The sequence below is a fragment of the Chelonia mydas genome, chromosome 9 (assembly GCF_015237465.2).
Source record: "Chelonia mydas isolate rCheMyd1 chromosome 9, rCheMyd1.pri.v2, whole genome shotgun sequence".
In the NCBI taxonomy this organism is placed as follows: domain Eukaryota; kingdom Metazoa; phylum Chordata; order Testudines; family Cheloniidae; genus Chelonia; species Chelonia mydas.
This window is the reverse complement of record NC_057855.1, coordinates 9,192,212-9,206,676: the sequence shown is the minus strand read 5'-3', so window position 1 is coordinate 9,206,676 and position 14,465 is coordinate 9,192,212. Positions and strand designations below refer to the sequence as shown.

At 52.0% G+C, this 14,465-nt stretch overlaps 1 protein-coding gene across 2 annotated transcripts in view; it reads right to left on the bottom strand.

Annotated features, from left to right (window-relative positions):
• Positions 1-14,465, bottom strand: part of MCF2L2 (MCF.2 cell line derived transforming sequence-like 2) — a 320,576-nt gene that overhangs the window by 214,222 nt on the left and 91,889 nt on the right. For both annotated transcript variants that reach the window (XM_037908688.2, XM_043522397.1), the window contains one exon: positions 3,950-4,064. In XM_037908688.2, the coding sequence (XP_037764616.1) occupies positions 3,950-4,064 (115 nt within the window). The remainder of the gene's footprint in view (positions 1-3,949; positions 4,065-14,465) is intronic.

Sequence of the window (14,465 nt, the reverse complement as noted above, 5' to 3'; positions counted from 1 at the left end):
AACATTACATACATAGCACATGTGCTTTCGTTACAAGGTCGCATTTTGCCTCCCCCCACCGCGTGGCTACCCCCTCAACCCTCCCCCCTCCCCGTGGCTAACAGCAGGGAACATTTCTTTTCAGCCACAGGCAAACAGCCCAGCAGGAACGGGCACCTCTGAGTGTCCCCTGAAGAAAAGCACCCTATTTCAACCAGGTGACCATGAATGATATCTCACTCTCCTGAGGATAAAACAGAGAGATAAAGAACGGATGTTGTTTGAACGCCAGCAAATATACACTGCAATGCTTTGTTGTACAATGATTCCCGAGTACGTGTTACTGGCCTGGAGTGGTAAAGTGTCCTACCATGGAGGACGCAATAAGGCTGCCCTCCCCAGAAACCTTTTGCAAAGGCTTTGGGAGTACATCCAAGAGAGTCGCGAATGCCAGGGCAAATTAATCCTTTCACATGCTTGCTTTTAAACCATGTATAGTATTTTAAAAGGTACACTCACCGGAGGTCCCTTCTCCGCCTGCCGGGTCCAGGAGGCAGCCTTGGGTGGGTTTGGCGGGTACTGGCTCCAGGTCCAGGGTGAGAAACAGTTCCTGGCTGTCGGGAAAACCGGTTTCTCCGCTTGCTTGCTGTGAGCTATCTACAACCTCATCATCATCATCATCTTCTTCGTCCCCAAAACCTGCTTCCGTGTTGCCTCCATCTCCATTGAAGGAGTCAAACAACACGGCTGGGGTAGTGGTGGCTGAACCCCCTAAAATGGCATGCAGCTCATCATAGAAGCAGCATGTTTGGGGCTCTGACCCGGAGCGGCCGTTCGCCTCTCTGGTTTTCTGGTAGGCTTGCCTCAGCTCCTTAAGTTTCACGCGGCACTGCTTCGGGTCCCTGTTATGGCCTCTGTCCTTCATGCCCTGGGAGATTTTGACAAAGGTTTTGGCATTTCGAAAACTGGAACGGAGTTCTGATAGCACGGATTCCTCTCCCCATACAGCGATGAGATCCCGTACCTCCCGTTCAGTCCATGCTGGAGCTCTTTTGTGATTCTGGGACTCCATCATGGTCACCTCTGCTGATGAGCTCTGCATGGTCACCTGCAGCTTGCCACGCTGGCCAAACAGGAAATGAGATTCAAAAGTTCGTGGTTCTTTTCCTGTCTACCTGGCCAGTGCATCTGAGTTGAGATGGAGCACAATGGAGCACTCTGGGATAGCTCCCAGAGGCCAATACCGTCGAATAGTGTCCACAGTACCCCAAATTCGACCCGGCAAGGCCGATTTAAGCGCTAATCCACTTGTCAGGGGTGGAGTAAGGAAATCGATTTTAAGAGCCCTTTAAGTCGAAAAAAAGGGCTTCATCGTGTGGACGGGTGCAGGTTTACATCGATTTAATGCTGCTAAATTCAACCTAAAGTCCTAGTGTAGACCAGGGCTCAGAGCCTGAGTCAACTGACTTGGGCTTGTGCTACAGAGCTAAAAATAGCAGTGTAAACTTCACGCTGGAGCCTGGGCTCTGAGACTCAAGACCAGGGGTTTGTTTTTTCTTGTTTTGGGTTTGGTTTTTGGTGTTTTGAGGTGTAGACCTACCCTAAGAGTCCGAGAGTTGCCAGGTTTGAGGATCCATTAGAAAAGGTGCAAGGCTTATCTGTTCATTGAAGCATTTGGCTGATCTGGGCTAAAAGGGAATTCTGGGTATGGACTGAAGTGGTTAAGATGGGACTTTCTACTGACGCTCTTTATTCCAGATAGTGGGTTGGGAGGAGGGTGTAACCCACGCCCACTCATTATGGCTCTCTGTCCCCCTCTAGTGGTGGTGGGGTCATACATAGAGTTTAAAGAGCCTGCTACAGCCTTTGCTAGGAAATGGGGGTGTCTCAGCTCAGGCCGTAGCATCTCACACTTGGAAGTTCCAGGTTCACTTCCTACTGCTAACAACCCACCTGGGGCAAGGCATTATATGTGTGACAATGAATGATGTAAACGTGCCCAGAGGCTAGCAAGGTGAGCACATACTTATAAATAATTACACTGTGCCAGTACACACATACACACACCCCTTTTGCATGTTCTATACACAGTAAGTGTTACAGAAGTACAGTAATGCACGGGGGGATTTAGAAAGTCATATAGGATTAGTTATGCCATCTCCCTGATTGGAAGGAGTATTTCATTGGGGGGAGGGATAGCCCAGTGGTTTGAGCATTGGCCTGCTAAACCCAGGGTTGTGAGTTCAATCCTTGAGAGGGCCATTTGGGGGCAAAAATTGGGGACTGGTCCTGCTTTGAGCCAGGAGGTTGGACTAGATGACCTCCTGAGGTCCCTTCCAACCCTGATATTCCATGGTTTTACTTTGGTGATCACAAATCTTCTCTGCCTGATTAACACGGAACTGCTACTGAATTCTGCAGGACACACAGAAACTGACTGTAGTGAAGTGACGACTCATCAGCGCAGCACCTCCTGCTGGTCATCTTGGGAATTAGCTCTTTTTCAGCCTCAGAATGCCCTCTGCCAGCCGGTGTCTCACCTGCCTCAGGACCCGTGTCCCTGCCAGACCCCCAGTGCCCCTTTCCCTGGGGGTTCTGCCCAGCAGTACCCCCACACTCTGGGTCTCCCCTCCAAGGGGAACCCCCAATCCTCTAAACCCAACTTGCCTCAGTGGCTACTGCCAGTCATCATCTAGTCCCCCATTCACTGGGGCAGACTGCAGTCTGTAATGGTCACTCATCACTGGCAAGGGGTTAGGACCAGCTGCCTTTGCCTATACCCAGGCTGCACCTTTGTGCCCCAGTACCTTTGTAGGCCTTCACCAAAGCCTACAGCCTGGGAGTTTACCAGTCTGGAGCTCCCCAGCTCCTCTTGCCCTTCCCCAGCACTGCTCTACTTCAGGTACCTTGCTCTCAGGCAGCTAGCCCTTCCCACCCCAGGGCTGGAGTGAGACTCTCCCAACTCCTGGCCCACAGCCCTCTTATCAGGGCCAGCTGGGGCCTGATTGAGCTGGCCACGCCTGTGGTCAGCTACTCACTCAGCTGCTCTCACTGCTTTTCCCAGCCACAGCCCTCTTATCAGGGCCAACTTTTATCTTGGAGTGGGGCAGCCGCCCCACTACACTGACCTGCAAAGGCAGAACCTCCTCCTCTGCCTGGAATGGATACTGATCCATCTTTATCTTCTGCTCTGTGGCAATGAAGCATTTTATATGCTGAACATCTCGACAAGCAGAATGTATTCCTTTTCAAAATGCACCGTACGCTAGCTGGTGGAACCATATGTAACCTTCCCCACAATCTAATAGCCTATACCCCTCTTCCTGGTCAAACTGTTTTCTACCTAGATGTCTCCCTTGACTTTGACAGCAAAATGAAAAACGATCTACTACCAATGCTGTAACCTTTACAGCAAGATTGTTCTAGTGTGTATAGCCACACTATTGTAGTATATTGTGTAAAGACCGTACTATAGCCCTCTGCTACTCACTCTGTGCTGGGAAATAGGGAAAGACAGTTGCTGAGGGTGAATTAACAAACTGCAGAGTAGCAAGGTTCTGCAGTGCACCAGTCTCGCCCCTGGCAGTTCCCACCTTCTGTAATCTTGCCATAAAGCACACATCCAGAGTCAGAGCTCTGGTTCTTCCTCTGTTGTGTGTGAAGAAGAGGGCAGGGCCGCCGGGGGGAAGCCTGCGCTGTACCTGTTGTGAGTGGGTGAAATTCACTCCTGTGCAGGAAACCTGCTCCAGGCCTATGCACGATTGAAGTGGGACTTAAGTCGTACATAGGCCGTAAGCTGGTCTTTTGCACGGGGGTGAATTCCATGCTGGATGACTAGCGGCCCTGGTTCTGCAGGGCCACCAGACTGCAACCTCTCAGAAGTTCTAAAACAGTGAACACAAAGTAAAGCAGTGATCCACTCGGGAAGTGAAACTGCAGGGAGGCAGCAGGCCTTTGTGCTTTGGCTCACCTGGGAATGCTGGTTAAATACGTCAGAACGTTCAGAAAATCCTCGTCGGGTATATCGCTGAACCCCGCATACTCTGGGAAAGTTATAATGGGTGCCCCGTCCTTCCCTCTGCCTCCTGCAAATAAGAGAAGTTTTCAAGAGGTTAGAAACGTCCCGAGAGCAGAGGATCAGCCAATGCACAGTGTGTCATGAAACGTTAGCATGTTCCTCACTGAGAAGAGGTGTGATCCTGTGGATAAGGCTCCAGACTGGGACACAGGAGATCTGGGGACAGATTCTCAGTTTGTATAAATCAATGTAGCTCCATTATGCCAATTTACACCAGCTTAGAATCTGGCCCATGGGGTCTGTTCCTGGCTCTGCCACTGAATAGTTATGTGACCTTGGTCAAGTCACTTCACGGCTCTGCCTCTGTTTCAAGTGATCATTTGTGAAGTTTTCAGGATTCACAAATACCTGCAGTCTTGGTTGGTGACTGTAAGCTCCTTGGGGTCTCCCTATGTATTTGTGCAATACCTAGAATAATGGGATGTGGATGCTGAACCTGACTAGGGCCTCAGAATGCTAAATATTAAATAATATTTGAATAATAAAATTCCAGGAACAAACCAAGCTTTGGGGCTTTCATTCACAAAAATACTCAAAGAGGGGTGCTTTAAACTAATCAACAAGTTTTGCTTACTATTTATCCATCCCAACTGCTCAATCAACACACACACCCACCCACTCCTCCTTGTACAGGCCCAGGCCTGCCTGAGGAACCTCCAGGTCACACTTCATGCCTGGCTCCCGTCTCTAGGCTGGGCTGATCCAAACCCAGGATCCACCCTCCCCCCAAACTTTAGGGAAGTCTGGGTGGAGATCTCAGCTTTTTGGCTCATGTGCATCTCTGGTTTTCCTGTTACATTACTCAGCTCAATGGGGAATTAAGCCACTAATATAGTGATGTACATAGCGTAGGATAGTAACTTAGTGATCAGGCTTGTCACTCTTCTGAAGGGCCTAGTGTCCACTGCACAAAGCATGAATCCCCAGGTCAGTCCCCAAACCCGGTTTCCAAATTAGCAGCTCTGCGGCTGTGCGGAGGAATAAGGATTTAATCCAAACCCATTAAAGTTAATGGGATTCTTTCAACTGACTTCAATTGGTGCGGAATAAGAGCTTAAGTGAAAGTACAGACAAACAGGATGGCAATAAGTAAGGGAGTGAGAACGTTCAGGGTTTTTACTGAAGGTGTCCCATCCTATAATTGCAGCTAAGGATCTTCAGTGAGTCCCTCCCCTCCCTCTGCCCATCTCGATAAAATCAGCTATTTGGTCCTGACTGCGAACCCAGTAAAGGGTTAAACCCTGCAGCACTCCTTCCTATCTCCCTGAGACAAGGAAAGATCTGCCTCAGCCAGGATTGTGCTCCACATCGCTCCTGCCTAAAGGTAAACGCTGTGGCCTTCTCCTTGGGGAGTTTCCAGGGAATTATCCCTCTGGGGCAGGGCTTGCCAAACCCCATGCATTCTGTGGAAGAGTCCCCATCATCCTCCCACAGCTCCTGCCTCCATGCTGCCCTACAGGCCCCCCTCTCTCCCCAACTTGGCAGTCTGGCCCCTAGAGGATGTATTAACCCCTTTAGCTGCAGTCACAGAGGGGAGCTGCAGCCAGGGGTTAATACATCGCCACCCAGAAGCTGGCGTGAGCAACAGAGGGCGGGAAGTTCTTTGCTCTTTCCCATCCTGCCTTGGCCCAGCCCCCAAAGTGCAGCAGGTTTTATCTAGGGGATCAGTGCCCCCATGGGCAGCGGGAATCATAGGCTGGGGGAGGCTGTGCCTCCCCAAACTGCCAGGCGTGGCCCCACCCTCAGGGCACCCCTCCTGCTTCCTGCCTGCTCTATGCATGGCGGTGAGGCTCCAGTCCCCCTGTGCAGCGGCCCCAGCTTGAGCTGGGACCATGCCATCTGCCCTCCCGCGCTGGGGGCTTGGGCCACATGCCCTCCCTGCGCTCCAGGGCTGGGGCCACGCCGCCCGCCCTTCTGGCACTCCGGGGCAGGGGAGGCTAGCCTAGGGTGTGGGCCAGTAGCTGCAGGGGGAGGGGCCCCCTCCGGCAGTGGGAATGTGTGGAAGGGGCATGGCCTTGGGCTGAAGGGGCGGGGCTGGGGGCTAGCCTCCCCCAGCCTGTGGTTCACACGCTGCCCATGAGTGCCCCCTTCACGGCGGACAAGCTGTGGAGGGGTATCTGTGGGATGCTGGAGAGAGAGGAAGTTTGACCTCACTCCTCTGTTTGGGGAAGGAAGAGATCTGCCCTCAGGGTGGCGGAGGGCATCCTGGAAGTGGCCCATTTTACATCATGTTTAGTTTCAGAAAGAGCTCATGCTAATTCTGTCTGCCATACTTGCCACTAGGTTGCCAGGTACATGCCCCTGCTCCATGTCCTTCTCACCTAGGCTGGCCCCACACTTTGGCTTGAAACTATGGGACAGATCCTCAGCCAGCATAAACCAGCCTCATTCCACTGGCTTCCACGGAGATGCACTACACCAGTGGAGGATCTGGCCCCCTTTAAGACAATATTGAATGAGAAAGTGACTGAGTTTGAATGCACCCTCATTTGTCCCACCAGTGATCCCCATCCAGGCCAGCTTCTCAACACATTAACTGTTTCATTAACATAACACTGTGACGCTGGCAGACCAGGTGTCAGCTTATGCCACAGCCCCAGGCCAATTCAGGTGTATCAGTACAGATCAAAGTGATTGTTAAATGTATAAGAGTGTATTTGGTGTTTAAACTTCATAAAAACTAGAGGGATGTTACATGCATTGTTTTCACTTATCTGTATCCCCTTTATAATGCAGTAGCAAACACTGACATTGTGTTAACCCCGTAACTAAATAACCCATAAACCGAGAAAGAAGCCTTCAGGAATGCAAATGAAGAACTTTAATAGAAAAGTGCTAATTTCAAAGTACAGGGTCATTGTGTGTGATGACTGGAGGTTAAAGATTAAAAACGCATTCCTCATTCTCTGTCATCAAAGGAAAAGCCCACGTGGGTAGAGATATTGTCATCTTTTTTCTGTGAGAAGAAGCTGGATTCAAGGAAAGATCCTGCATCTCGGGACTGTGTGGACTCTTACAGGGAAATATACCAAAATGAGCTGTAGCTCACAGAAGCTTATGCTCTAATACATTTGTTAGTCTCTAAGGTGCCACAAGTCCTCCTTTTCTAAATGCAAAACAGATGATCATAATGGTCCCTTCTGACCTAAATATTTATGAATCTATGAATCCCCAGAGACAGTCTGGGTACCCTGAAGAGACTTTTGGGAAATTGGCAATTTATTAGATCACTGTCACCATTTGGAATGACAAACTATGACTTACTGTGCATATATTTTACCTGCTTTAACCTCTCAAAAACTCTCATTTCCTTTTCTTAGCTAATAAACCTTTAGTTAGTTACTAGAAAATTGGCTGCCAACGTTGTCTTTGGTGTAAGATCTAGAGTGCCAGTTGATCTGGGGTAAGTGACTGGTCTCTTGGGACTGGAAGCAACCTGAATGTGATGGGATTTTTGGTATAAGCGAAGCTTTATTATAAAGTCAGTTTGTCTGACTGGCAAGATAGACTGGAGAGTCTAAGGGGACTGTCTGTGACTTCATGGTAAGACTGGCTCAGTGAAATCTAATTACAGAACACACCATCAGTTTGGGGTATCTGCCCTGTTTTCTGACAGTCTGGCCTGAGGTAGGCACTCACAGTCATAAGCCACTCCAGAGAGCCTGACAAATGCTTCCTCTTGTCTCCCCAAGTCAGTCTCCGGGAGTTCTGCATAAAAGCAGTTTTTCAGTCTAGATGCTTGGCAAACGGGTGGCTTTGTTAGGACATTCTCAAACGTTGACCTCTTTTTGCTCCCTTCTAATCCATAGGATCATTTTAGTTACAGATGGAAAAGACCACCTACTGTATTAACTCATCCAGTAGACGCTTCCTGCCAGGGGAGAATACAGTCCCACAGCTATTAAACTGGATCTCAGCCAGGCAGCAAGCAAAAGTGATTATTATCAGAGCTGCACTGAACTTACTTATAGGCCACGGACTTCACATTAACCCTGGTTGATGGCAAACTTCAGTTCCCTGCTGGTTCCATCACATCCAATTTACCTGTAGGCAGCAGTGGGCTGGAATATGTCACCATCCACAATTAATCAGACTTTTCCCTGGGCAGATTGTTGCTGCAATCTGCACTGATCCAGATTCTGTTCATGGGCTTGCTTATGAGGCCGAAGCGCATCAAACCACTGGGTGCTTAGTTGCAGAGAGAATATATAGTGACATCTTGTGGGCAAGACGTGTAATGTCATAGGAAATCCAACACGCTTCATAGGGTGACCAGGGATCCCGTTTTCGACTGGAACGCCCGATCGAAAAGGGACCCTGGCGGCTCCGGTCAGCACTGCCGACCGGCTAAGGCAGGGCTAAGGCAGGCTAATCCCTACCTGTCCGGGGGCACCGCACGGCGCTCCGGAAGTGGCCAGCAAGTCGGCTCCTAGGCAGGGGGCCTCAGGTGTCTGCGCACTGCCTCCATCCTGAGCACCAGCTCCGTGCGCCCAATGGCCTGAGCACCCCCCTGCACCCCAAACCACTCACCCCCAGCCCCACCCCAAAGCCCGTACGCCCTTCTGCACCCCAAGCCCCAGCTCTGAGCCTCCCCAAACCCACAGCCCCCTCCTGCACCCCAGAGCCTGCACCCCCAGCCCAGAGCCCTCACCCCCCTGCACTTCAACCCCCTGCCCCAGCCTAGAGCCCCCCCCCCACCCTGAACCCCTCATCCCTGGCCCTCACCCCTCCCACACCCCGATCCCCTGCCTCAACCTGCAGCCCCCTCCCACATTCCGTATCCCTCAGCCCCACCCCCCAGCCTGGAGCCCCCTCCTGCACCCCAAACCCCTCATCCCCGGCCCCACCCCAGAGCCTGTACCCCCAGCTGGAGCCCTCACCCCCTCCCACACCCCAACTCCCTGTCCAGAGCCCCCTCCCGCACCCAGAACCCCTCATTTCTGGCCCCACTCCAGAACGCACACCCCATTTAGAGCACTCACCCCCTTCCACACCCCAACCCCCTGCCCCAGCCCAGCGAAAGTGAGCGAGGGTGGAGGAGAGCAAGCCACCGAGGGAGGGGGAATGTAGTGAGCAGAGGCAGGGCCTCAGGGAACGGGCGGGACTAGGGTGTTTGGTTTTGTGCCAATAGAAAGTTGGCAACCCTATTCATTGCTTCTCTAGGCCAAGCTCACTGCACATCTCAGGGGCTCCTGGTACCCCTCCATCAATCCCCACCCCAAGCTTTCTTGTTCCACCCTCCTCAGTCAATTTTATTTTAGCCCCACAGCTGCTCAAGGGTTCATCTACTCTTGAAAGGTATTTTGGATTAAAGTAGGATGTGAATTTAAAGTGCAATAGCTATTCTGGTTAATTTCCCATTGTAGACAAGCCCTAATCTGCACCTGCTCCAACAACCCCACCCCCCGAAGGAGTTTGGTCATCTGAGGATCAGTGCAGTGCATGGGCAATCAAGCCAACATCATCTTTTCCTCAGCTACATCTCCTCTGCCAGGGGCAGCAAGGCGGTGGGGAGATAGAGCCGACGTAGCAAGGTCTGTGCTACTAGAGGATTTCTTTACATAAGGGAAATCCAGTTAAACCAGCTTCAAAGTGTGTGCGCAAAGCAGAATTAATGAGGCCAAGGAATTTGGCCCATTGCCTGAAGAGGTCATCCATGCTTCTGAGATGGGGAAAAGGACATCATAAAGTTATCTCAGGAGACAGCCATGTGGCCTAGCAATCTGAGCAGAGGACTAAGAGCCAGGAATTCCTGGGTTCTGAAAAGGACGCTGAAACCAACGCTCTGTGATCACCTAGCATCTCTCTGCCTCCATCTCCTTTTCTCTGAAAAGGGGATGACACCACTTACTGGTGCATAGGAGTGTTGGAGCATTCATGGATTCAGTAATATGTGGAGAAGAAGGAAAACTGAAATCTGCACTCAGATGCTTCCCTGCACTGAAACCAGTGAGACTGCTCAGGTGTAAGTGAGGACAGATTTGGGACCAGAAAATGCTAAGCATTATTATTATGCTGGAAGACTCGGAACATCAGGCATACGATGTGACAACTGGCAGTGGAAACACATGAGAAATGGTCTGCCTCAGCCTCACCCATATCTGAATCAGCAATAGCTTCTGGGGAGATGGATTACAAGGAAAAATCCTGCTGTCAGTTTATTTAATGAGCTAATGACAGGGGAGGGAAGCTCATTACGCACAAGAAGAGCTTGCAAAGCGCCCTCTGTTTCTGGCAGACGATTTCCAGCCATCTCAAAATGCCGGGACTGTCAATTTCTTTTTTTAAATTACACTAGGCCTGGCTGCAGTGTTCACATCTATATGGTAATTTCTGCAGATTCTGAACGGGCCAACTGCAACCTTTCTAGGGAGTCATGGGGAGGGCTTATGTTAATGTGATTTGTCCTGAAGACAGGGGCACAACCAGATTTTTGCTAAGAAGTGGGCCCAGTTTACTAGACCAGCTGCCCCAAATTTGAGTGGCGTTGCAGCCCTGTGCCCCAGGTTGCAATGCCCCTCACTGAAACCGGGCCTGGCCACTCCTCTGTCCTGATGGGGTGGGGGTCCCCCCACCCAAATTTGAACAAGTAGCATTGCGTCCTGGCAGACAGAGTCACAACACTACACAAATTTGTTCCAGGCAGCCCTTTGTTGTCCAGTCAGGGGCCCAGGCCCCCATGGCTAAAGTCACTGGGAGAGCTGAGGACATGAATTAAAAACCAATGGGACCACCATGAGCCAGATTCTACTGTCCTTACTCAGGCAAAATTTCCACTGAAGATCTACTGGCATGAGGACTGAGTAAGTGCTGTGGAATTCGGCCCAAAGCAGGCTAAGTACATTCTATGGATTGGTGCACAGCACCTTCCAGTACTTCATTCTAACATCACTTATACCGGGGTGAATCCAGAGTGACTCCACGTGGTGTGAAATTCTGCCCTGCACTTCCAGGAAGTGCAGCGCAAAAGACGCAGCCCAAGAGACGGGGAGCAAAGGTGGCCTGTAGCCGCTTTTGCTCCCTCTGGCTTCTGGGCTATTCTGGTGGCTGACATGGCCATCCAGCCCAAGTTAGAGAGGCCCCCAGCTGCTCAGATCTATGACAGCAGATACAGAATCTCTAGCAGCATTGCGCCCTTTGGGCCTGCCCCCACCGCACCCCAACACTGGCGCTTGTGAGGTGGAACAGCTTAGGGTTGATTCCAGCTGGACCTGCACCTAAGGGACTGCTCTCCCTGTCCCTTTTGAGACCTTTATGCTCTGTGCATTGCTGGAGCGAGGAGTTTGTCCCAGAGTGGACAAACAAAGGGCTATAGAGCGCAGCTGTGAAGCCAGAGCGCCCACAGCTCTCTCACCCTTTGAATGAGTGCAGCCAGGAGTTAAAGTACTGGTGTGTAGGGTGGTGCACAGCTTCCCCCCCAGCCCCTCCTTAAAAGCTGACAGGAGCTCGGTCTCGTCTCCCGGGCTTGGACACCCTCAGAGCTCCCCATCCTGTTTGCATCTCTTAACAACTGGGTGCAGATTGCGCTGGCCTGTGGCCGCAGCCGGCTCACCCCAGTGCCCATATGGGCACAGTACCCGCGTGCCCCCTCGGAACTGTGCCCAGCCCCTGGGCAGAGCTGATGAAAACTGAGTCCCATGCACTGGTCAAAAGAATTAACCCCCCAAGCTAAATAAATAAGCCAGAGCCAGCATCCAGGAGCTGAGCTGGGGCAGGGGAGAAGGTTGTTGGTGAGGAGAGCAAGGGGAGTATTCCTGAGTGGTTGAAGGCGAGGTTGAGAGGAGCGAGGGGGTGCACGGCAGACCAGGACAAGGCGGGAGGCTGTTCCCGGGATAGGGGGCAGCACAACTGAGGCAGGAAGCCAAGAAGGAGAAAGCGTCACGAGACTGAGAAGAGCAAAGGTGAAGAGCGCGGGCCACCGAGGTCAGCAGGGGCTGGGATGTCGGGCGGCGAGGGGGAGTAGTGAGAGTTTAATGTGAAATGACCCCGGGGAAGGCAATGAAAGGCTGGCACATCGGGAGGGAGGCAATGTGTTCTGGGCTGCCCCCACGTGATGCCCACACGTGGCAGCCCCTGTCATGCCTGCCCACAGCTCAGCCGCAATTTCGCGCACCCTGCTGACCTGGGTATAGGCAGAAGCTGCAGCTCCCTCTGTTGCCCACTGGGTGCCAAGGTGGAGCGTGGCTAAGAGCCACCAAGCCCCGTGGCTGCCTCCCCGCGGCTGCTGCTGGATCCAAGTGGGCAAGGGCAGCTGGCAAGTGCAGCGGCAAGACCAGGTGGCCCAGCTAGCAAGGCAGGTGGTGAGGGGCCTCAACACTAGCCTGCAGCAGGAGCCCAGTCCGACTCCACACCCCAGTCCCTGAAAGAAACCCCAGCCGGACTCCTGAACCCCCTCTGCCACGCAGCTGGACCCCAGACCTCTGCCCCTCAGAGAGATCCCAGACAGCTCCCAGACCCCTGTTCTCCAGAGACACCTCCCTCAAGCGCCAGATTCCAGCTAGCACATCCCTCCAAGACAGACCCCAGCTCCCCTCCCAGACAGCACTCCCACCCAACCCCCACAGCACCCGGGCACCGCAGCATCCCCCGACACGCTCCAGCGCCCACCAACTCAAGCACCGCAAAACCCCACCCAGCAATCCCAGGCCCTCTCGCCCCAAGCGCCTCCTCCACCCCTACTGGCCCATGCCTCAAATTTTCTAAGTTTTACGCAGCTCCACGTCCAACCCTCGCCACTGCTTGGGGAAGGGTGTATTCGACAGAAACGGAAATTTACGGTCACAGGCAGCTTCTGTGCAGATATGCAAATTAGCTGACTGGATCATTTGCATTAAACGGCACACGTGTTGCTCGGCAGCCCTGAATGCGCTTGGAGGAGCGGGAGAGGGTGATTTCAGCAGCAGCATTTGGAATGGACTGGAGGGAGGGAAAGGAAGTGGTCACAGTAACCTAGATGATAGTTCGCGAGACTTTGCTGGCGCAGATAACACTCCTCTCAGCCCTTCATCTTGCCCCCCGCCTTACACCTTCGCTCCCATTTCCTCCAGCTCTACCCTTCTCTCTCTATGCCCCAGGCCTCTCTCCTGACTTCTCCCTTTGCGGTGTGGATTAGGGGGACAGCGAGGAAAGGGGCAAAATGAAAGGAAAAAAATCAGGAATCTGAAGTGTGAACATAGGAGGGAGGAAAGAACTGCTGGAGCTGCCAGTCTGAGGGACAGGAGGGGGTTGAGCCATCACCACTGGAAAATCAGATGATTCCTAGTGTTTGGTTTATACTGGGTTTGGAAGATGTAGCAACAGAGATATAGGGGTAAAGTGTGAACTCCCACGTCACAGATGACCGAGATGGATGAACCCGCCCCGTCTCCATGCCAATGCAGGCTTGTTCCCCGTTGCCTGTGATGAGCAGGGGGGTGATGAGAGCAGCAGTGTCACGCGAGCAAAGGCAGAAGAAAGATTTTTTCCATTTTGTACTTCTCTAAAAATTAACCCACATTACGAACGAGGAACGAATGAAGGGGCTGCGGCCCGCAGGAGGGCTGGATGCCGCTCGTACTGGAACTGGGAGGCAGTCCTTGGAGTTACACCGGTGTAAACGTAAAGGGAGATTAGAATTGGGCCCCCAGAAACCACAGCACCGCCACTGATCAGCTGGGATACTCATCTGAACCTTGGAAACCCCTCCCCCATCCACCCCAGAATATCCAGAGGCTGAACATTCTCCATCCGACATTTGAAAACATTCGGCTCGCCCTACCCTAGGAACAGATTACAATTTATTTTCTGGGTGCTGGGTTTTTAGAAATGCTCACAACTCCCATTTAGGCCCCTCGCTCAGGGCCAGATTTTCAGAGATGCTTAGCAACCAGCAACACCCATTGGGACACTTAGTGGCCAGGATTTTAAAAAAACTCATTCCACGAAACTGCGCCCAAAGGTGCTGAGCCCTTTTGCAAACAAACCGGCCTGTTTTGGTGACTAAATGGAAGCCAAGAAGTTTTGACAATCCAGCCCGAAGTCAGTGGGATCCCGCACAAGAAATGAACCTGTTTCATAGACCAACCATTTGTGCCACTAGTTCAAAAGCTTCCCTATTAATCTTGCTGCCACCTCCAGGCAAATGTTCAGCCTGCCGCTCTGCCATATACACAAACTCCAAGTCAATGGCAGAGTTGGAAGTGACTCACTTGCTCAACAGGACAGTGAGAACTTGTCTGTCCAGAGTTGTTTCACCTGCTTTTGCATCGTCTTGTACACTGGGACTGAGATTTGGATGCCTGACTGCCATTAAAATTAATGGCAATTGGGCATCCAAATTCCCTACGTTGCTTTGAAACTCCCAACTGAAGCATTCTGCCCCAAGCTTATTATACACACTAAAGCCTTCACCGTCCACCACTGTGCTCAG